At 41.5% G+C, this 23,402-nt stretch overlaps 1 protein-coding gene across 4 annotated transcripts in view; it reads left to right on the forward strand.

The window, feature by feature from the left end:
* PLD5 (phospholipase D family member 5) overlaps nt 1-23,402 on the forward strand; it is a 409,978-nt gene that overhangs the window by 94,305 nt on the left and 292,271 nt on the right. Inside the window, exon 1 of one of the 4 annotated variants that reach the window (XM_069545555.1) lies at nt 5,452-5,590. The exons of the other annotated variants lie outside the window; for them this stretch is intronic. Within the exon in view, the coding sequence (XP_069401656.1) occupies nt 5,588-5,590 (3 nt within the window). The 5' untranslated portion in view covers nt 5,452-5,587. Of the gene's footprint in view, nt 1-5,451; nt 5,591-23,402 lie in introns of those variants that run through there. 4 annotated transcript variants of the gene reach the window in all.

A 23,402-nucleotide genomic window follows, 5' to 3' on the forward strand; every position in this document is an offset into this window, starting at 1 on the left:
TTAACATTAATGTAAATATTTTACTGATGAAGTATGTTTTTTCCTATGTAACTCTTTTCATAACGTAAGTACTTGGCAGTCTTTGGGTGGTTTTAGGATGTGATGGTTTCTTTTTCTCAGTGCCTTGACCTAATTCTCCTCTGCCAACATCAATTTTGGTCTATTTAAACAGAAACCTTTGAAACACTATTAGAAACTGAAAGGCATCCCAAGGGCTGTATGGTTTTTAGATGAGTGGGTTTGCTTGAGATTAAATTTGAAAGCATCATCTTGTGCATGCAATTATTTCTATAGGATTGTATAATCACTGGTCCGTGTTGAGCCTTCCTTAGGCATACCGCCTGAATTGGCTGCAGATATGGGGCTAGGCAAGGATGGGTGGTTGTTTTTGTTGTTCAGTCACCAAGTTGTGCCCAACTCTTTGTGACCCCATGGCCTATAGCCCACCAGACTCCTCTTTCCATGGGATTTCCCAGGCACGAATGCTGGAGTGGGTTGCCATTTCCTCCTCCAGGGGATCTTCCTGACCCAGGAATCCAACCCACATATCCTGCATCATATCCTGCATTGGTAGGCAGATTTCTTTACCACAGAGCCACCAGGGAAATTGGCTAGGTGAGGCTAAACTCATTCAGCAACAGGGTAAAACATCAAGGCAGTATAGGAGGACGGGACTTGGGGTTAAACCTGGAGATGGAAGAAACAGCGAAAGGTAAGTGGTTCCACCCAGAGGGATGGTACGGGGAGGGAGGAGGGTGGGGGGTTCAGGATGGGGAACACGTGTATACCTGCGCCGGATTCATGTTGATGTATGGCAAAACCAATACAATACTGTAAAGTAATTAACCTCCAATTTAAATAAATTTATATTAAAAAAAAAAGACAAGTGGTTCCCAACTGTTCTAGGCACTTTCACAATAATCGTCTCTGTCATGGACATTTTCATTACATAGCTAATCAGCAGTAAGGCAGTTTTGCAGTAAAGAATCAAATAATGGAAAACAAAAAGAAGGACATTAAAAAAGACCTAATGAAAGATGAGACATGAATAACAAAATTTTAAAGACTATTGCAAAATACAAAATATTTGAATACATTTAAAATGTGTGTAGATTGAGGCTAGTACTTTGCGAATAATTTATTTTATTTTGTGACTTGTACCTAAGCACTTTTCTCAGGAGTCTTTTGTTCCTAAGATATGATACTTTTTTTTTTTGGCCTGTTGATTTGTCTCTTCATATCACACTTTTTTCTGTTGTGCTAAAACTTCTTCCTTTGTTAAGAGAGAGATCAGTCTCCAAACACTAGGATGCATATTTTTAACTGAGTTTTTGTATTGTTTTGTGAATACCTCTCCCATTATTTGTTTGTTCTTGGCATATTGTCACATATATTTTGGTAGATAATTCTGAAGTTCTGTGGAAAATGTGAGTTCAACTCTATGCCTTCGAGGCTCTCAGCTTCTTTCTCCTCCAGTGTAGCGTGTTTCAAAATAAGAAACCAGTTCTTGGGGCAGATCATCATCATCCTTCGGCTCATTGAAGCCATCAATAGCTGGAAGAAAGGCTAACATCTCAACCAGTTGAAGCAAGACTGTAGACCTTTCATGGCAAAATTGCCCAAGGCCAGTTCACTCTGCAGAAAAGTGCTTGTGATGAAGGTGCTTACTGCAAAAATACCGAACAAGATTCCAAACTTTTCCTTCAGTTCTTTTGAGAGCGTTGGCAGGTGTAACTGCTGCTCTGGAATAATTAGGAGTCTGCTGTTTCCTTCCCTCTGCATTCTTGCCCACCGGGGTGCCCTGTGTTGCGGTGGCAGGGAATGCGTGTTGCAGCAGCTGTACGATGCTCCCATTCTCTACTGGCTACTGTCTTGGAATGCCAAGCAAACTTTTTATCAATGCAGGGTCAGCATTTAGAAGCACTGAGAAAAGGAATAAATGAGCATTGTCTGGAAGGAGATAATTATGTCTTGTTGGGCCTCTCAAATACATTTTACATGTCTTTTAAAGGTGCAATAAATGTTACACTAGATGGATCAAATGGATTTGCTCTGTAAGAAAACATGAAACACTATTTGTACATATTTGGAAAAGAGTTTCTCTTTGCTTGAACTCTTTCAGGGTCAAAGAAGGTGGGGGCAGCTCTCTGGTGGACCTTTTGCCCCTGGGTCTGAAACTCTTTGTTGCTGTACCTGACTCTAGCTGTTAGGGGACGTTTGTGGGAGGATGGGGTGGTTCAAGACAAAAAGACTGGCTTTTTGGATGTTTACACTTTTAAATAAAAATATACAAATTACAGGGTTTTTTTTTTTAAAGAAAAATGTCAATTCCTTTCTTCTTCTAACTTTCCAGAAATTTTTGACATTTTTGCTGATGTTGTCTGGGACTGTGCATCAGTGAGGTAGCTGTATTTCAGTGTTTCATTTCGTTCTGACAACACCAAGCTGAGAAGTCTAACAACTTCGATTAGCACAAGTGTCCAAACAACTCTTAATGTCAATAAAAACCTGATTCAGTCAACAGGGAGACAATTATTCAGAAATCCTTCTTCATATTCTCTTGTGGTTTCTGCCAAATGGTAATTTGTGAGGAAAAAAAAATCCATTTTTCTTAGGGGAAAATAATGCCAGTACACTCACTTTAGGCAAATCACTGATTCTTAATCTAGTTTGATTTGTGCCTGGCTCTGCCACAAACATAACGGGGGGGGGGGTGTGTGGTCCACATCAGTGTTTAATAGATATTCATCCTTCACCTGACTGTCGAGTTCTTGCAGGAGAAACGAAAGAGATGGCACAAAAAGTGCAGACCCAGGGGAGCAGAAGCTCCAGTGTGGACCTGGTGTATGGAAAAGCTGGAAGCAAGAGTGAGCATAAAGATTTGAGAGAAGTGAATGGAGTGTGGCTCAGCTGGTAAAGAATCTGCCTGCAATGCAGGAGACCCTGATTCGATTGCTGGTTCGGGAAGATCCCCTGGAGAAGGGATAGGCTACCCACTCCAGTATTCTTGGGCTTCTCTGGTGGCTCAGAGGGGAAAGAATTCACCTGCAATGCGAGAGACCTGGGTTCTGATCCCTGGATCAGGAAGATCCCCTGGAGAGGGAACAACTTACCCATTCTAGTATTCTTACCTGGAGAATTCCATGGATAGAGGAGCCTGGCAGGCTACAGTCCATGGAATCACAGAAAGTCGGATACAACTGAGCGACTTTCACTTACACTTTTTTTTCCCCTGTAACTAAAGCAGACTATACTTGCAGGGGTGTGGTGGGGAAGAAAACTTATAAGGGGCCCATTCATGAAGGGCATCAAATGCCATGCTGAGTAGTTTTAGTTTCATCTTCTAATCAGTGGGATGCCATTCACAAATTTTGTACAGGAATACATCTTTACTGTCTGGTTAAATGATAAGATATACCTAAAAATAAAAACAGTGATGTCCAAGAAGTGTAAGACGACAGTATATTAAATGGTTGGGACAAAAGTGAATGCCAGGAATGGGGCAGAGAAATTGCTGTATGTTGTAGCCATCAGAGGAGTCTTCTTGATGAAGGAAAGAATGACACGGCACCTGGAAGAACAAGGAGAAGAAAAGGGAGATACTTCATTGATGTCACCACCTCACTCCATCTGAGGACGGTGTAATTGGGCACAGAGCGGGGAATGGTTGGAGCAGTGTGGTGGAGTGTCCTGGGAAGAGGACCTAGAGATGGAGTCATGAGCTGAGTCTCCAGTTAGGCAGCATTGGCTTCTTTCTGTTTGAGGATGTGTCTGACATGCCAGAGCTCCAGAGCAGTACTTTAAAGGTTTGTATGAATTCAGTAAGTATCTAGAACTACTGTATACAGGGATCGAGCTGCATCTTGGCCACTGGAGTGGGCTCTGTTGTCTCACCTGGGTGCCTCACCTACTTACTGTGTCTCCTTTTCTGTTCTAAATGACTGTTGCCTACAGGGAAGGAAGTTGTGAATAGCTCTCTTGAACGCTTGATGCACAACTTCTTCTTGATGCTGTCAGGCTTAATAAAGGCCATGGACTCCTTGAACAAATCAGAACCCTTGGCCATCAACATGAATTATATTCCTTGAGTTGCATTTTCCTTAGAACAAGTATTTAACTCTGCTGGAATTTTTCCCTGCCCTTTCTAAGCCTGACCATATTAGGGTGTATGAACCTTTCTGATGAGAGGAAAAGAAGCCATGGAAAGAACCCAACCCAAGCCTCCAACACATGAGGCTCCAAGCAAAGGGAATTTTACCAATTTGTGGGGCTCCACCAACATTTCCAGTGATTGTGGAAAGTTAATTAATTCAGCCAATTAATATCCTACAGTGGAATAGAGGCCATACTAGGGATAAAGTAGTGAACAAAACAAACATGGACGCTGCCTGCGGGAGTTCACAGTCAGTGGGGGAAGCAAAGGCAGGTAAACAGTCTGGCAGTTGATAGATGTGTTGGCTCGTGTGTGCTGTTATTTTAAAGAGTTCTGGCCTGAGCTTCAGTTGAGGTCTTGCCTGTGCTGTGTGCTAGTTGTCAGAGTAAATCCTTCTGAAATAAAATTTTTAAGAATTGAAAATGTTGTCAAAATGTAGGAAAAGCAAGATACTAATAGTTTAATGGGGCTTCTCTGATGGCTCAGAATCTGCCTGCCAGTGGAGGTGATGCAGGTTCGATCCCTGGGTTGGGAAGATCCCTTGGAGAGGAAAATGGCAACCCACTCCAGTATTCTTGCCTGGGAAATCCCATGGACAGATGAGTCTGGTGGGCTACAGTCCATGGGGTTGCAAAAGAGCCAGACACGACTTTGTGACTAAGTAACAACAAATAACTTAATATGATTGAGTAACCCAGTAGACTTAAAGAGTCTTAGCAGACCCTTTGAAAAACTGCCCTTAAAGAACTTCTAGTTCATCCTTCAAGATAAGGCTGTGCTCCATAGATTCCTTTGATAGAACTTTGCCTCTTTGGATTGAGCAGTCTGGTACCAAACGATTTAGAGCCGACTTGGGTCCCATGGTTGTTCCTCAGAGCATTTTGCAGACTCCCGCCAGTTATCAAAATGCTGTCACCCTAGACAGCTTGCCAGCACTGTCCCTCTGCCTTCCTCCCCATCTCAGCAGGATTCTCATCTCTGATTGGAATAGCAGCCTTTTCTTGTCAGGTCTGAAGCATGTGGAAGTCTGCACCAGGTCTGCATCCCCTGGGTCAGCTTTGAGTATCTTGCTGTAATTTCCTTCCACTAGCAACAAAACCCAAGTCAGTTTAAAAGGAAAACGAGAGAAGTGCGATTGAATGTAGCAAGCCCTGGGTATTTGCTCAAATGCTAAATGAGGGGCCCACGTTTTTAAGAGCACATTCTAGGGAAAGTTCTGAAATTGCAAGCTGCAGCCCTTTCTCTTTGCGCTTGGTTTGGCTGATTTCCAAAGCATCAAGGCTAGCAATTGAGGGACTGAAATATAATCGGTGGCGATACATTCGCACCACATGAGACATTCTCAGCCTCCAGAGGATCCGGTGGCTGGAGGAGCAGCGGACCAGCAACAGCTCCTGGCAGCCGGAGTCCGAAGGGAGGGAAGATCGGATCGCAATGGTAAGAAACTCCGGAGCTTTCGGCAGACCTGGTCTGCTACCTGGGAAAGAATATTTAGCATGTGCTCGTGAAAATGGCTGTTGGTAACCTGAGAATGACTGACAGTCCCTTGAGCTTTGGGGAGCTGTCGGTTTTTCAGTGGAAGGGCGGGAACACCTTTGCTACCAGCACACTGATTTTTGAAAAATAATTTCTTTTGTGTCAGGAGTAATGCTGCCTTGTAATTAATGAGGGCTTCTCTGCCAGGCAAAGACAGACCCCGCGGTGGCCTGAGATGCAGCCTTGATGAATACGGTGTCTGAAGTGGACTCTTTTCTTCTGAATGTTGTTGTAATTTCCAGGAGACTCCTTCATAGAAATAATTGCCCATTGTCTTGATATTTCCATATGAGGCTCAAACTCATTCGTACTGAAGCAGCTTTCTTCTCTGACTAGTGAGCCGTCTCAGTTCTGTGAGCTTCACTATTGATTGGAGGCATTTGCACATTAAACGTTACTAGAGCAAACTTCTAAGAGATGTTGCTTTCATTTTAAAGCTAGCATATGCAGGCAGCGGCAACAGGAGCCCACGTTTAAAAGGAAGTGTTCTGACTTTGTTTGGAAGAAGTTTGTTTGATTCACTGTAGCAGAGCAAATGTTGCTGGGGTTAGGGACACCGAAATGGAAATGAGGTCTTTGGACTTGGCATTAGAAGTCGCCGTGGGAATGACTGTGTGCTTAATTCAGGTCCCTGCTCTCCATGTGTTTTCTCCAGCTGCTGCTTCTCCATTGCCCTCGATACCAGGGGAAGAGCTGGTGTAACACAGAAGCCACTAAACTTTTCTTTAAGGGATTACGAGATGAAGGACATTGGTAATAATACGATTATATAACATTTGGGAGAAAATAAAACCTATTACTATATAGAGAGAATGCCTGAAATACACTTATTTGACTGCACAGCTGATGTGTGGGAAATGATTATTCCGTTTATAATCCAGATGAATGAAGAAAGTGCTGATGAAAGGGATGTGGGAATTTTTAGAAGTAAGTCTGCTTTTCTAACAATTCACAAGAGGGGAAACTGGAAGCTGGATTCGTAAGAATATTTCCTTTCTCTTCCTGGCCTTATCATCCGTCCTAGCTCACTTACTCATAAGCAAACCGACCACAGAAATAAAGCAGCAAAGATGAGGGTCAGATTTTCCCTTCCTTAGTTAACACCTGGTACCTTTTATCATCTCATCAGTTTTAGAAGTTTTCCTGTCCAGTGAAGAGAACTTCGCAGAAACTCACCCCATTTCTCCTAAACCAGCAGGATGGCTGAGAATCAGCATGTCCAGCACGAGGATTCATTAGGGCTTCTTAGTGCTTCGGAATGTTTTGCCTGAATTCTTGGGGCATAATAATTCTGTTTTTCTCTTTAATTAGCCTGGGAACATTCCTTTAAGGATTAAAAAGAACGGGGCTGAAATGCAGATAGAGTCCCTTGCCAAGAGTCCCTTGCCAACAGGTCTTAAGCATGAGCATACACATAAGCATAGTGATGGTTATGTACAGTATTTAGGGAGAAAACAAGGAGCCAGTCAGGGGCTGAGATCACTTAAGGGCAGTAGCACAACCTGATGAAGATATAAAGACCTCCGAAGGCGCAAACTTCCCTATGGAGTAGGGGGAAGGGACGGTGGGAACCAAGAGAGTGATTGCAGATTGTTGGCATGTTTGCATCCAGGCCACCCTCTGGCTATTTTGATTAGTTATTATTTGGAGAGTTGGAAAAATTACCCCACTGTATATTAAAGTAAATGCTTGAGTCTAACTGAACTCTTAACTGCAAACACTGATATGGTAACAATTTTGCAGGGAAGGTGTCCTAACTGGCCAGCTTTTGCAAAGGAAACCATACTTCACCTTTCGTTTTAGTGAGAGCTCTGTGCAGAGAACAGTGGGTTGAAAAACCAGTCTTTGACTATAAGGAGAGTGAATTTGTAGGTTGGATTTTCATTAAATCCCTTCCATGATGAAAAGGAAGCCAGTCTTTTTTCTCATCATGCAAATACGATCAGTTCTCTCACTTATCCAAGAGAAAAGACACTATGAAAAACCGTCTCCTTGACCTGATTAGAATCCAGAGCATGTCAGGGCTTGCTGGATGTTATACCAAATAAGTCAGCCTGGCTTGGGCTGTGACCTCTCGTTGCTTTTTTTGGCTTTATTTATAAACTTAAAGGAAATGCAAATAACTGAATCCATTCTATATAAATATTAAGTTATTTGAAAGAAAAAGAAATGCATGGATGTAAATAATATTTTATAAATATTGAGGACATATGTGCTGGGATCCAAAGTGTTGTTAGCACTTTAATAATCCTCAGCCTTGGTACTGATGAACCTATTTGCAGGGCAGCAATTTGAACACTACCGTGTGTAAAATAGATAGCCAATGGAAATCTGCCATATGACTCAGGGAACTCACACTGGGGCTCTATAACAACCTACAGGGGCAGGAAAGGGTGAGAGGTGGGAGAGAGATTCAGGAGGGAGGGGGCATAGATATACCTATGGCTGATTCACGTTAATGTATGGGAGAAATCAAACCAATGTTGTAAAGCAATGATCCTTCAATTAAAAATAAATAAATTATAAAAAATCCTCAAACTTCCTTTTAAGCAGGTTTATTATTATCCCCATTGTATTGACATAAGGCACAGTGAAGTTAAGTGCATTCCTAAGGACATACAGCTAGTAAGAGGTAGTGCCAGACTGGGAACAAATTCGGGCCCTTACTTCTTAAACCATCTCATCATACAGCTTTCCAAGACATAGAGAAAGCAAAGCCAGGCCAAACCTCCAATGACCCACTGTCTAAAACTACCAAAAAATCTTGGACATTTCTCTCCTCTTCGTAGCCCATCTGGTCCCATGTACAGGTCTGTTCTTCCTTCTCCATGTCACTTGTTTGGTTTCCTGTTCTTTTCATGCCAGCATAATTCATACCTTTTCTTCCCATTCTGGCTGATTTCCCCTAAACAATTCCCTTAAACTGGGAGTTAGTCTGATGTTACGGAAAGAGGGTTTAAATGTATTCAGACCTAGAATTAAATTTCTGTGTGAGTCATGCATTAGTTATGTGATTTGGGACTTAAAAAAAAAAACTCTTTAACAATTAATGTTGTTATCTACAAAAAGCAAATAATGATTCTTAACCTCTATTGTATCATTGTAATAATGATATTAATATATTGCTATAACATACTGTTTCTAGAATAAGTAAGGTGTTTGATTAGGTTGGAGCCTTGCAGAGAGACAGATTGGGAGGAAGCTTTTGAAATTATCTAGGTACAGGATTGGAGAAGGCGACGGCACCCCACTCTAGTACTCTTGCCTGGAAAATCCCATGGACGGAGGAGCCTGGTAGTTTGCAGTCCATGGGGTCGTGAAGAGTTGTACGCAGTTGAATGACTTCACTTTCACTTTTCACGTTCATGCATTGGAGAAGGAAATGGCAACCCACTCCTGTTCTTGCCAGGGACAGGGGAGCCTGGTGGGCTGCCATCTATGGGGTCGCACAGAGTTGGACACAACTGAATCGACTTAGCAGCAGCAGCAGGTACAGGATGGTAAGAATTTAAAATAGGGTGGTGGGAAGAAAGTGGGAAAAAAAGAAGATAATGTGAAAGAAAACTTCATATATCCTGGCCACTGATTAGATGTGAAATACGAAAAACAAAAGCAAAGACCCTCACACTTGAAGCAGGTGGCTCAAGAAATGTGAATAAAAGTCCACTGGCTGCAATTCCTACTTTGCCTGACATAGTACTTCGTGCATAGTAGGTTCTGTGTCTTGTTGAATGAATAAAGGCATATATCAAGGAAGAAAAAGTATGAGAGTCAAATATATAATAGGTAATTCCTATAGTCTGTTACCCAAAGTCCAATAAGGTGTTTAGAAGTGAGCGACAATGCATTGTGTTCTGGAAAGAACGTGGAGGCTGACAATATAAAGTGGTATTTTGATTATGTCCCTTAAGAGAAGTTGGCTTCAGAGGATCAGAGGAGATTATCTACACCTACATTCATGTGTTCACAGATTCTAGAAGTTTGAAAGTAACATGAAGAGAACAGATTGGATATAACTATAAATAACTAATGGCTACAATGTTCTTTTCTTGATGATTGATAACTGGTAGCCACCTTGATAAAACTAATGGAAGGATGTGGAGGATGAGAGGATATAAAACTTGAAAAAAAAACCCAAACATATAATAAATATCTAAATGATTTTATTAATTAGGGTGGGTATGATGCTGATGGAAAAGGATTCTTTGCTGACAAGTTTTAGGTTATTGAATGCAATGGTTAGCTTTGAGTTTCTCCTTGAAGATGGTGTCAAGAGCATTAAAAAATTATAAACTGCACGTATCAATAGTGTAATGAAGATGAATTGTCTCTCATTCATCTGTCTGTTGTCTTCTGTGAGCTACACTTGATAGCTAAAGGAACTGCCAAGCTGAAAATAAGCAAAATGTGAGCTCAGTTCAAATTTTCATGCTGTTGATTAGTCCCCTGGGTATAGACAATTCATGATGGATGCTGAATAAGTCCCATTTGGTGAGAAGACACAAGAGCCAGTTTGTATGGGATGATGGATGGAATACCATTTAAGTTGTTGCTGATTTAGCCTAATGTTGATTGTAAAATCAATGTGATAGATGGGAGACCTAGAATAAAGACACCAATTAGCTGCATAACCTAGAAATTAAATAGGTTCAAGATGGACAAAGTCTCTGAGGAGCTGCTCAGAGGAAAAATGGTATAGTTTAGATTTTTAGCCTTTAACTCAGCTTTAAATGCCCTGCTGTAAGTGTGAGCACAGGAATAACATCAGACTTCTCAGCTTCCAGTGGAGCTTATGATAGTCCAAGTTTGCTCTCTCCTCCCTTTCGTTTCTTGCTCCAGTGCTCCTCATTCATAAGTGTCCCTTCTTACCCATCTTTTACTTCCTGTCTTACTCTTTGGGTTTACCAGTCCCATGTGTGGATAATCTTCCCAGACATCCTGGATTCCTAAAGGACTTGACTATAAACAGCTGCTTATTGGATCTATGAAGATCCCAGACTCCCCCCAAACCCACTACCCTGAGTCAGCACCCCCTTGTTGTGGCCCCACCCTTGCAGGGCAGGTATATATCTACTTGGAGAAATTTGGTGTTTGCGTTCTGAAATTTGCTCTATTTGGATTTATAACTTGTGTTACAAAAGTGCTTGGATTAATTTCCTCATTTATTTAATTGCTGTGTTTATTTGGTTTCAAAAGTGACATCAAAATATAATAAAACATGTATGCTGTGCTGTGCTAAGTTGCTTCAGTCGTGTCCAGCTCTTTGTGACTCTATGGACTGTAGTCTGCCAGGCTCCTCTGTCCATGGGGTTCTCCAGGCCAGAATACTGGAGTGGGTTGCCATGCCCTCCTCCCGGGGATCTTCCCAACTCAGGAATTGAACTTGCTTTTCTTATGTGCCCTGCAATGGCAGGCTGGTTCTTTACCAGTAGTGCCACCTGGGAAGCCCCAGAACATGTATAGGAATGTTTTAAGAAATGGCTAAAATAGAGAGCAAAGGAAAATTACACCTGTATATAATTAATAAATCTTACTTTTAAACTAACTGTTATGCTGTATCTATATGACTTTAATGTTTCTGACTGACACTGGTTGATTAATCAGTTCATAGAAAGTGTGGCTTATTGGCTGAGGGGTTCTGTCATAGCCAGCACAGGCTATATTGTAATATGTTGCTACACCTAAAGATTCCCCCAATTTATGTTCACTTACCATGAAGATTCTTTATAAAACTATGTAACTTATGTTTAATATGCTGAAAAACATGAAGACCATTTACTCTTTCTAGGACTTAGAATATGCTGTTAAGAAATATTAATACTCTTTGTGTGAAAGAACATTAACAAATAACAGATAAATTTTTAAGATACTAAAAATTAAAGACTGAAATTAAAGCATGAAAATAGACTTAATTGGTTCTAGGACTTAATATGTTTCCTCTCTTTTACCTTCTCCTTCATTTGCTTGGCATATTGATTTACTTTAGTCAGGGAGTTTTATGTAAAAAATTTTCACTCAAGTATAAGATGCAAACTAAAAAAGTATATAAGGCAGAAATGTACATCACATTTTTGCAAAATGATCACAGTCTTGTAATCAGCACCCAGTTCAAAGAGTGGGGCATCACTGGGACCCAAAGCTCCCTTCATGAGGCATCTCATGATCTTCACCTCCCAAATTGAGTTGTCCTTATTTTTAAGCTTTATATGCGCTCTTTCATTTTTGCTTTAAAAAAAAGAAGCGAATGATCGTATTATATAGCACTATATCAATACAGCCCTGTGCGTGGATAGAGATATAGAGAAATATGTTCACCACATTAACACTTATGGAATTTGGGGATATTTTGAAACTTTCTTCTTTATTCTTTTCCTTATTTGGACCATGTTCTTTATAAACATGAGTGTGTGCCATTTACAAAAATATATATATGTAAGCAACTTTTTAAATGAACTTTGATGCTTCACAGTAAGCCTTTGGAATGTTTTATGGTGGACATTGGCCAGGTCATTTTCCAAATCTGGTGGCTGAGTCCCTGTTACTTTTTGAGCCTTTCAGTTCACTTCAGTCACTCAGTCGTGTCCGACTCTGTGACTCCATGAATCGCAGCACGCAGGCCTCCCTGTCCATCACCAACTCCCGGAGTTCACTCAGACTCACGTCCATCGAGTCAGTGATGCCATCCAGCCATCTCATCCTCTGTTGTCCCCTTCTCCTCTCCTGCCTCCAATCCCTCCTAGCATCAAAGTCTTTCCCAATGAGTCAACTCTTTGCATGAGGTGGCCAAAGTATGGAGTTTCAGCTTTAGCATCATTCCTTCCAAAGAAATCCCAGGGTTGATCTTCAGAATGGACTGGTTGGATCTCCTTGTAGTCCAAGGGACTCTCAAGAGTCTTCTTCAACACCACAGTTCAAAAGCATCAATTCTTCGGTGCTCAGCCTTCTTCACAGTCCAACTCTCACATCCATACATGACTACTGGAAAAACCATAGCCTTGACTAGATGGACCTTAGTTGGCAAAGTAATGTCTCTGCTTTTGAATATGCTATCTAGGTTGCTCATAACTTTTCTTCCAAGGAGTAAGTGTCTTTTAATTTCATGGCTACAGTCACCATCTGCAGTGATTTTGGAGCCCAAAATATAAAGTCTGACACTGTTTCCATTGTTTTCCCATCTATTTCCCATGAAGTGATGGGACCAGATGCCATGATCTTCATTTTCTGAATGTTGAGCTTTAAGCCAACTTTTTCACTCTCCTCTTTCACTTTCATCAAGAGGCTTTTTAGTTCCTCTGCACTTTCTGCCATAAGGGTAGTATCATCTGCATATCTGAGGTTACTGATATTTCTCCTGGCAATCTTGATTCCAGCTTGTGTTTCTTCCAGCCCAGCGTTTCTCATGATGTACTCTGCATAGAAGTTAAGTAGCAGGGTAACAATATACTCCTTTTCCTATTTGGAACCAGTCTGTTGTTCCATGTCCAGTTCTAACTGTTGCTTCCTGACCTGCATACAGATTTCTCAAGAGGCAGATTAGGTGGTCTGGTATTCCCATCTCTTTCAGAATTTTCCACAGTTTCTTGTGATCCACACAGTCAAAGGCTTTGGCATAGTCAAGAAAGCGGAAATAGATGTTTATCTGGAACTGTCTTGCTTTTTCCATGATCCAGCGGATGTTGGCAATTTGATCTCTGGATCCTCTGCCTTTTCTAAAACCAGCTTGAACATCAGGAAGTTCACGGTTCACGTATTGCTGAAGTCTGGCTTGGAGAATTTTGAGCATTACTTTACTTTGAGCCTTTAGTGAGGTAGAGTTCTGTGGTCTCATCAGAGGTTCTCTGAATGTCAGAAGAGATGGCAGAACCTTTACTCTCATTTCATAAGAACTACTAAAAGTACTGGAAACAATTGTAAAGTGCAAAAATATAAATAACAAAGCATAAAGTATTTTGCAAGTTATTTATCTGCAATTCTTTGTAAGAAGTCTCATCAGAAATAATAGTCAGACTTTCATATTAAGATATAACGGGAGCTTCCCTGGTGGTCTAGTGGTTAAGAATCTCCCTGCCAATGCAGGGCACATGGGTTCGATCCCTGGTCCAGAAAGATCTCACATGCCGTGGAGCAACTAAGCCCATGCACCACAACTACTGAAGCCCCCGCAGCCTAGAGCCTGTGCTCCGCAACAAGAAAAGCCACTGCAATGAGAAGCCTGCACACCGCTACTAGGGTACCGGCCCCCCACCCCACTCGCTGCAGCTGGACAAAGTCCATGTGCAGCAACGAAGACCCAGCACAGCCAAAATGTAAATAAGTAAATAAACAGATAAAGAAATCTTTAAAAATGCCATGTAATTGATGCTTCAGCTTTAGCAGAGGGTTGCTAAAAAAGCATTGCCAAGTACAAGTAAGTGTAAGCTCCCTTGGACCTTGAGGAGAAGATGGGTCTCTGTTCCCCTGCCTTGGATAACCATCCATGTGTCTCAGAAAATGATGTGTCTGACTGGTTTTTTCTCAGTTACCTCTTACTGCTGTTACTTTCACATGTGTCAAAGCAGTACGCTCTTATGCATTCTGCTGCTGCCGCTTCAGTCGTGTCTGACTCTGTGCAACCCCATTGACAGCAGCCCACCAGGCTCCCCCGTCCCTGGGATTCTCCAGGCAAGAACACTGGAGTGGGTTGCCATTTCCTTCTCCAGTGAGTGAAAGTGAAGTCACTTAGTTGTGTCCAACTCCTAGTGACCCCATGGACTGCAGCCTACCAGGCTCCTACGTCCATGGGATTTTCCAGGCAGGAGTACTGGAGTGGGGTGCCATTGCCTTCTCCTGAAGTCAGGAAATAGACAACATTGTTTTTTATCTTAAGGGAAGACAGAAGAGAGCTAATCACTAAATCTAAAGGTAGCCTGATGTAGACCTGAGGAAACTAAATAAGAAACAGTAAATCCAATTAATTTTTTTTCTAATTACAAAAGAAAGCGATGATAATTGAAAATTTATAGCATGCTGAAAATAAAAAAAAAAAAAGATCATTCACGGGTAATACCTGTTGGTTTTAAATGTGATTTTAGCCTTTTCCTTTTATAAATATACACACTCACTTGTATGCATATATACTTCACACACATACAGTTTTTATTATATTATTATCTGATTAATGTTTATCTAAGGTCTGACAAAGTCCATATAATCAAAGTTATGGCTTTTCCAGAAATTATATATGGATGTGAGAGCTGGACCATAAAGAAGGCTGAGCGTCAAAGAACTGATGCTTTTGAACTGTGTTGTTGGAGAAGATTCTTGAGACTCCCTTGGACTGCAAGGAGATCAAAACAGTCAGTCCTAAAGGAAATCAATCTTGAATATTTATTGGAAGGACCGATGCTGAAGTTGAAGCTCCAGTGCTTTGGCCACCTGATGGGAAGAGCTGACTCATTGGAAAAGACCCTGATGCTGGGAAAGATTGAGGGCAGGAGGAGAAGGGGACGACAGAGGATGAGATGTTTGGGTGGCATCACCGACTCAATGGACACGAGTTTGAGCAAACTCCAGGAGATGGTGAAGGACAGGGAAGGTGATGTGCCGAAGTCCATGGGGTTGCAAAGAGTTGGACATGGCTGAGTGACTGAACAATGACGTTTACCTCCCCAACAGGCTGTGAACACCCAAGGGTAGGAACTGTGTCTCCCATCAAAATCTCGATCTTTAGAAGAGTTCATGGCACATTTAATATTTGTTGAGAAAACAAAAAAAATAATATTATTTTATTTATATGTATCAGTAAACACTCACTTATGAGTATTATTTATCAATGTACTGTTTGGTCTTGAATTTTTTACTTAATTTATTGTAGCCATCATTCCATGCCAATATATTTAACTCTGTCATCTTTTTAGGGGACATGGTTGTTATTTCCAATTTTCCTGCAAAGTTATTTAATAATACTGACTAAGCATTTTTGTACATTCAAGTTGAAGCAATTGCCAATCCATTTCTTTTGCTATTTCACTTGTACAACATCAAGAGGGTAAGTGACCTAATTTTAAGAGTGTTGAGTAAAGTAATGATCAAAGAAATAAGAGAAGTTAAGGTTTTCAGAAAGGTATGGTGTTCTTTGCTTAGTTTGTGGGTTGAAAAGAGAGCTGGAAGTAAAGGAAGAGAAGCATGGGGATGAGTCCACAAGGCAATATCTCAGCTCCCTTGGAGCTGAGATCTCTGTGATTCTAAAGTATGAGAGTTAAAGGTCTCCCAATTCACCTTTGCTCTTTATATGGTCCAGCTGGCCCTTATAATTGGTCAAATGTATAAACTTTGAAAAATGGCGTATAGTCTGTGCTTATAGATTTATTAAACAATCAGCCTCAGGTAAATAATCCTCACTCTTTAATCATTTTATTGATACATCAAGCATAAGCACTGATAATTTAGGAACCACACTCCACCCAGGACATTCAGGTGTCATTTCTTCCCATCCATTCAGCACAACAGAATTGGCTGGACTCAGTTCTTGGGACTGGTGAGCCACTTTCAAGCATCTAGATGCTTGGTACAACCAAGCTTCATTTCTATCCTCTAAGGTGACTCAAAAGCACACTGTTGCCTAAAGATGGATGAATAAAACTATTACTTTTAAAAGAGAGAAATCCTTTTTTAAGAGCTCCTTTCAATGACAAGATACATTGCTAACGAGGACCAAAAAGAAAGGGTACCTGCAGAAGTGTGTGTGAAGTGCGTTAGTCACTCAGGCATGTCCGACTCTTTGCAGCCCCATGGGCTGTAGCCCACCAGGCTTCTCTGTCCATGGGATTTCCCAGGCAAGAATACTGGAGTGGTTTGCCATTCCCTTTTCCAGGGTATCTTCCCAACCCAGGGATCGAACCCAAGTCTCCTGCCTTGCAGGCGGATTCTTTACTACCTGAGCTACCAGGGAAACCCAATGGTACCTGCACCCAAATCCCCAAATCTTCAAGGTGGACATGTTCTAAAACTTGGGTCAGTTCAGTTCAGTTCAGTCTCTCTGTTGTGTCTGACTCTTTGCGACCCCATGAGCTGCAGCACACCAGGCCTCCCTGTCCATCTCCAACTCCCAGAGCCTACCCAAACTCATGTCCATTGAGTCGGTGATGCCATCCAACCAACTCATCCTCTGTCATCCCTTTCTCCTCCTGCCCTCAATCTTTCCCAGCATCAGAGTCTTTTCCAAAGAGTCAGCTCTTCGCATCAGGTGGCCAAAGTATTGGAGTTTCAGCTTCAACATCAGACCTTCTAATGAACACCCAGGACTGATCTCCTTTAGGGTGGACTGGTTGGATCTCCTTGCAGTCCAGTAAACATTAAATCTCTTTATAATTAACTTGCATTTATAGGCTGATTGTCTTCAGTGTTACTTTATTAACTTTTTTTAAATATAAAAAGCCTTTTCTGTCTTTGCATTTGACCTGTTGTCTTTAATAACATGGTTTGATTGTAAAAATATTTTTATAATACAAGAAGGGGAATCCCTAAATAGAAAGATCAGAAGAACAATTACATATTAAAGCAGTTGCTCATGGAGATCTTGATAGGAAACGACCTTACCAGTTAAACATTTATGACCGACAGTGTGGGCTCTGGAGGCAACGAGATGGAAATTGCAATTCATCATTTAACAGGGCAAAAAGGATGACATGATTGTAAGTGTTTAAAAGCAGGAAGAATTGTATTTGACTGATTAGAGGATGGAAAATAAGCCCTAAGAAAGAAATATTAAAGTAAATGGAATTACTTTACTTAGAGAATGGAAGAGCCTGGGGCAATTTAATGTGTTTGAGTGTATGATGGACTTAGAGCAGAAGCTGGTGCTTAGCAAGTTTTCATTTCTCCTGTGAACACAAAAGAGTAGATGGGATTTTAAACTGCAGTGGGATTTGGGTAAGATACAAAGATACTTTTCCGACAAGGAAAGCCATTAGATACTCCAACTGGTTTTGAAAATTGTCAGTCAGTGACATTTATTAAAGTTCGCTGTGCACAGATCATTGCACTTATTAATGGAGGGTTTTTGTTGTTGTCGTTTGTTTGTTTTGGGTTTTTCTTCTCTACTGCTTCTTAAAAATAGGTCATAGCCCCAGCTTTATGGGTTGGCTTCCATGAGGTTCTTAAGACGCAGAGTAGTGGTAGATGATTTCTCCAAGTAATTTCAGTCTTTTGCTTCCCATGTGAAGGGTTGTTATTGTTGTTTAGTTTCTAAGTTGTATCTGACATTTTTGTGACCCTCATGGACTGTAGCCCTCCAGGCTCGTCTGTCTATGGGATTTTCCAGGCAAGAACACTGGAGTGAGTTACCATGCCCTCCTCCAGGGGATCTTCCCAACCCAGGGATCAAACCCACATCTCCTACTTGGCAGGAGGATTCTTTACCACTGAGCTATGAAATGATCAAAAAACAAACCAGTCAGTTCTCATTACGTGGCAGTTACGTCCTAAAAAGTCACTATAACACTAATTAGTAAATACTAACCAGTTACTTCTAGAGGAAGTGCAGCATTAGATTCCAAACCTCTGGTCATACCATTTTCTTCAGTCAGTATATAACCTTGAGCTATGTGTGTTTCTATCTAAAGACACTTTATTTAATATATATTGTTGACTCTTTAACATTGAACTCTAAGCCACTGGACACTATAACCCTTGCCTGAACCAAGCTTTTCTAACACATGTATTTTCTCTGTAAGTCACATCACAACCTTTTTGCACTTAGGAACACCAGAAAGCACTTCAGTGCTTCGCTTGGATACATTTTAAAGAGAAATCACCAGAAAATAGAAAAGCACACACAAAAAGAGCAAAAAACACGTGACAGGGAGTGGACCACGAAGTGGACAATTCTTTATGGTATGGAAGCAGAAACAAGAAGACAGCTCAGCTGGGAAAATGTGTGTTGAGTGAGTTAAGGTTTCCACCAGTCTGTGGTTTACCATGAAGGCAAGAATTGATTTTAGTGTTCCAAATACATTTTCACAAGTAGGCAAATTTGCAAATACAGACTCAATGAATATCGAGGACCAACTGTATATTCTGACTTTTCACAAAACAGTGGTCTTCATTTAAACTTAATATAAAAATGAATTTAATCTAAAAAGTTTCCTATTATGCAGCTGTTTGAAAAGTTCAAGTGAAGTCTGAGTAGAATATATGTAACATAAATGTTTGTAAGAAATACATGTTTTAGAATGTCAGCCGTGTGCTGAAATCTCCCACGTCTCTCCCCCCATCCCTGGCTTCTGCCTTACTTTAAGACTCATATGTCCTATGGGCTCCTTGACATTTCTACTTGGAGGTCTCATAGACATTGGGGAAGGAAATGACAACCCACTCCAGTATTCTTGCCAGGAAAATCCCATGGACAGAGAAGCCTGGTAGGCTACAGTCCATGGGGTTGCAAAGAGTCAGACACGACTGAGCGACTTCTCTTTCTTTCATAGACATATCAAACCTGCTATGTCTAAAATCAATGCCTTGGACTTCTCAGGTGGCTCAGTGGTTAAAAACATGCCTGCCGATGTGGGAGACACGGGTTTGATCCCTGGTCTGGGGAGATTCCATGAGCTGAGGGGCAACTAAGCCCCTACTCTAGGGCCTGCCAGCCACAATTACTAAGCCTGTGTGCTGTAACTACTGAAGCCCATACTCTCTGGAGCTTGTGCTCCACAGCAAGAGAAGCCACCACAATGAAAAGCTCACACACTGCAATGAAGAGTAGCCCCACTCGCCACAGCTGGAGAAAGCCAGTGCACAGTGCTGAAGACTCATTGCAGCTAATAACTAAATCAGTAGGGTCTTCACTGCTTCTCTTTCCTGAGCTCTGCTCTTCCCACAGCCTTCTCATTTCAATAAACAGCAACTTTGTCTTTGCAGTAACTCTCAGGACTCAGGCTAGAACTCTCGAGAGTCCTCCTTGGCACTTCTCTTTCTTTTCATTCTCCACATCCAATTCATCAGCAGCTTCTGACAGCTCCACATTCACAAGGCATCCAGAATCCAACCACCATCCACCGTTTCCACTGCTCCATCCTGGCCTCTGCCAGCATCACCTTTTGCCTGGACTAGGTTCTTGTTTCCAACCTTGCCACCCGAAATTTCTCAGCACAGTAGTCAGAATAATCATTCTGAGATGTGTGTCTAGCATGTCACTCCAGACTTGCTGGTGACTTCCCATCTCACTCAGAGTAAAAGCCAAATATTTGACCAAGGGCTACAGGAGTCTGCATAATCTGGCTCCCTTCTTCATCCTGTGACCTCATTTCCTATCACTCCCTTGCTTAATGTGCAGAAGCCATGGTGACCTCCTTGCTGATCCTCAGTTGTGATCACCACACATCTGTCCCAGGACCTTTGCACATCCTCTTCCTGCTGTCTGATCAGTTATTCCTCTGATAGCCACATGATCTTCTCTTGAGGTCACTCCTGAAATGTCATCACACAGAGCAAGCCTTCCTCTTTCCCATCACAACGTGGCTACCCTGTCCCCTTACCCTGCTTTATTTTTTAAAAATAATACATCTGATGTAATACATACTTATTAGACATTGATTTTATTTTTTGACATGAGCCCTTCTACTATGCTTTCTTGGAGTAAGGACATTAGTTTATTCACTACTAAACTAATTTATCCCCAAAATGAGTAAGTGAAAGAATAAATACAGAATAATATCCTTAAAATATTAACTTGAAAATGCAAGGTGCAGGCAATATATTTAGATTGTTTTATTTGTGCATTTGCTTTCTTACTTTTATTTGTGTAAAAAGAGGGAGCAACACAAACACATATATACCTCTATCCTAGGATTAAAGATGAGGATGCGGAAAAGTCTGGTAAGAATGGTTCCTTCAGAGAAAGAGAACTCTATCAGGAGTGAGGGGAGGAGGCACCTACTTTTCACGTTATGTGTATCCTCAGTCATGTCCAATTCTTTGCAACTTCCTGGATTGTAACTCACTAGGCTCCTCTGTCAATTGTATTTTTCAGGCAAGAAGACTGGAGTGGGTTGCCATTTCCTTGTGCAGGGGGTCTTCTTGACCCAGGAATCAAACCCAAGTCTCTTGCATCTCCTACATTGGCAGGTGGATTCTTTACCACTGCACCCACCTGGGAAGCCACTTTTCACTATATATTGTATGTTTAATACAATCTGCAAGTAACATCTTCTCTCAAAGCAAACCAACTAAAAAAGTTAAAAAAAAATTTACTTAAAAGCCCTCTATTAAGCCTAAGCCATATTTGGGGGAAAGATTCCAAAATTCAGAGAACTAATATGTGTTGCTCCGTTTCTACGGAACAAGGGTACTCACATTGTTCCTTTTTGCCTTGCTCTCTGCTGTTTTGTGTATTTTTGATAGCTTCTCTTTATTAGAAGAAAAAAGGACTGACATTTTTGGGTCATTTTGCTCCTTACCATCTGCCACAGAAACTTTGACATGGGGATGAGATGGGCGCAGAGTCAAACTGGCAGCATTTAGGGTGTGATTTCTTTTTTTTAATCTGAAAAATTCCAAGGCTGTTATCTGTGTTGTTTTAAGAGGCCACATTTTCCTGTTGAAATCTGCCTTTTGTCTCTTTGGCTTTTCCCCACTGTGGTTGTTCCCTTATGGTTTTTCATTTGGCGTTCCTATACCACAAATCTAATTGGAAAAAAAATGAACAGAAATGCCCAAGAAGGTGGCCTCCATCAGCCCTGTCCTTTGCTGTGGCTGTCTGTGGTGCCTACTCAGGGGACCCCACCTGAAACACTCCATGTCCTCTAGGCTTTATGCCAGAATGAGTTTTCTTAGGCTCAACTTGGAAAAAAGGGGAAAATTTCATTTGCTCCTGTGAGGTTATACTTAAACCTGCCTGTCTTGTTGGAAAAAGATCTTAGAGGTCTATCCATGGTCTTAAGCTTTGGCTTTGGATGACGGATTCTTAAGATACAGCTCCACTTATGAGCGCTGAGCAGGGCACAAGCCACACAGAGGCATGGGTGCTGGCTCCTCCTTTATTAGCATATGGTCACTTAAATTAATGAGGGATACTCTCAATTGGCAGCTTCCTTTCAACCTTTTCTTATAATAAGCTAATTTTGTGCTATAATTTCCAGTAGGGATCAGTAGCTTAGATTTGGAAATATCAGTATTTCCCACTAATGTTATTCCCTTTACTTCCTCCTACCTTGCCCTGAGGTCACTGAAGTCTTTGGGTTTGTATATAGGGTGGATGAATTGAGAAAATGTGACACACACACAAATATTATGATAGAAGTTTGCTGCCATAGCTCCCCATAGTTTCAGTTCAGTTCAGTCCAGTCGCTCAGTCGTGTCCGACTCTTTGCGACCCCATGAATAGCAGCACGCCAGGCCTCCCTGTCCATCACCAACTCCTGGAGTTCACTCAGACTCGCGTCCATTGAGTCAGTGATGCCATCCAGCCATCTCATTCTCTGTCGTCCCCTTCTCCTCCTGCCCCCAATCCCTCCCAGCATCAAAGTCTTTTCCAGTGAGTCAACTCTTCGCATGAGGTGGCCAAAGTACTGGAGTTTCAGCGTTAGCATCATTCCTTCCAAAGAATTCCCCGGGTTGATCTCCTTTAGAATGGACTGGTTGGATCTCCTTGTAGTCCAAGGGACTCTCAAGAGTCTTCTCCAACACCACAGTTCAAACACATCAATTCTTCGGCACTCAGCCTTCTTCACAGTCCAACTCTCACATCCATACATGACCACAGGAAAAACCATAGCCTTCACTAGACGGACCTTAGTCGGCAAAGTAATATCTCTGTTTTTGAATATGCTATCTAGGTTGCTCATAACTTTTCTTCCAAGGAGTAAGTGTCTTTTAATTTCATGGCTACAGTCACCATCTGCAGTGATTTTGGAGCCCAAAATATAAAGTCTGACACTGTTTCCACTGTTTCCCTATCTATTTCCCATGGAGTGATAGGACTGGATGCCATGATCTTCATTTTCTGAATGTTGAGCTTTAAGCCAACTTTTTACTCTCCTCTTTCACTTTCATCAAGAGGCTTTTTAGCTCCTCTTCACTTTCTGCCATAAGGGTGGTGTCATCTGCATATCTGAGGTTCTTGATATTTCTCCCGGCAATCTTGATTCCAGCTTGTGTTTCTTCCAGTCCAGCGTTTCTCATGATGTACTCTGCATAGAAGTTAAATAAACAGGGTGACAATATACAGCCTTGACATACTCCTTTTCCTATTTGGAACCAGTCTGTTGTTCGATGTCCAGTTCTAACTGTTGCTTCCTGACCTGCATACAGATTTCTCAAGAGGCAGGTTAGGTGGTCTGGTATTCCCATCTCTTTCAGAATTTTCCACAGTTTATTGTGATCCACACAGTCAAAGGCTTTGGCATAGTCAAGAAAGCAGAAATAGATGTTTTTCTGGAACTCTCTTGCTTTTTCCATGATCCAGCAGATGTTGGCAATTTGATCTCTGGATCCTCTGCCTTTTCTAAAACCAGCTTGAACATCAGGAAGTTCACGGTTCACGTATTGCTGAAGCCTGGCTTGAAGAATTTTGAGCATTACTTTACTAGCATGTGAGACGAGTGCAATTGTGCAATAGTTTGAGCATTCTTTGGCATTGCCTTTCTTTGGGATTGGAATGAAAACTGACCTTTTCCAGTCCTGGCCCCATAGTTTATTACTCCATAATAAGTGATGCTCAGTAAATGTTTATCAGTAG

The sequence above is a fragment of the Ovis canadensis genome, chromosome 12 (genome assembly GCF_042477335.2).
Source record: "Ovis canadensis isolate MfBH-ARS-UI-01 breed Bighorn chromosome 12, ARS-UI_OviCan_v2, whole genome shotgun sequence".
NCBI lineage: Eukaryota > Metazoa > Chordata > Mammalia > Artiodactyla > Bovidae > Ovis > Ovis canadensis.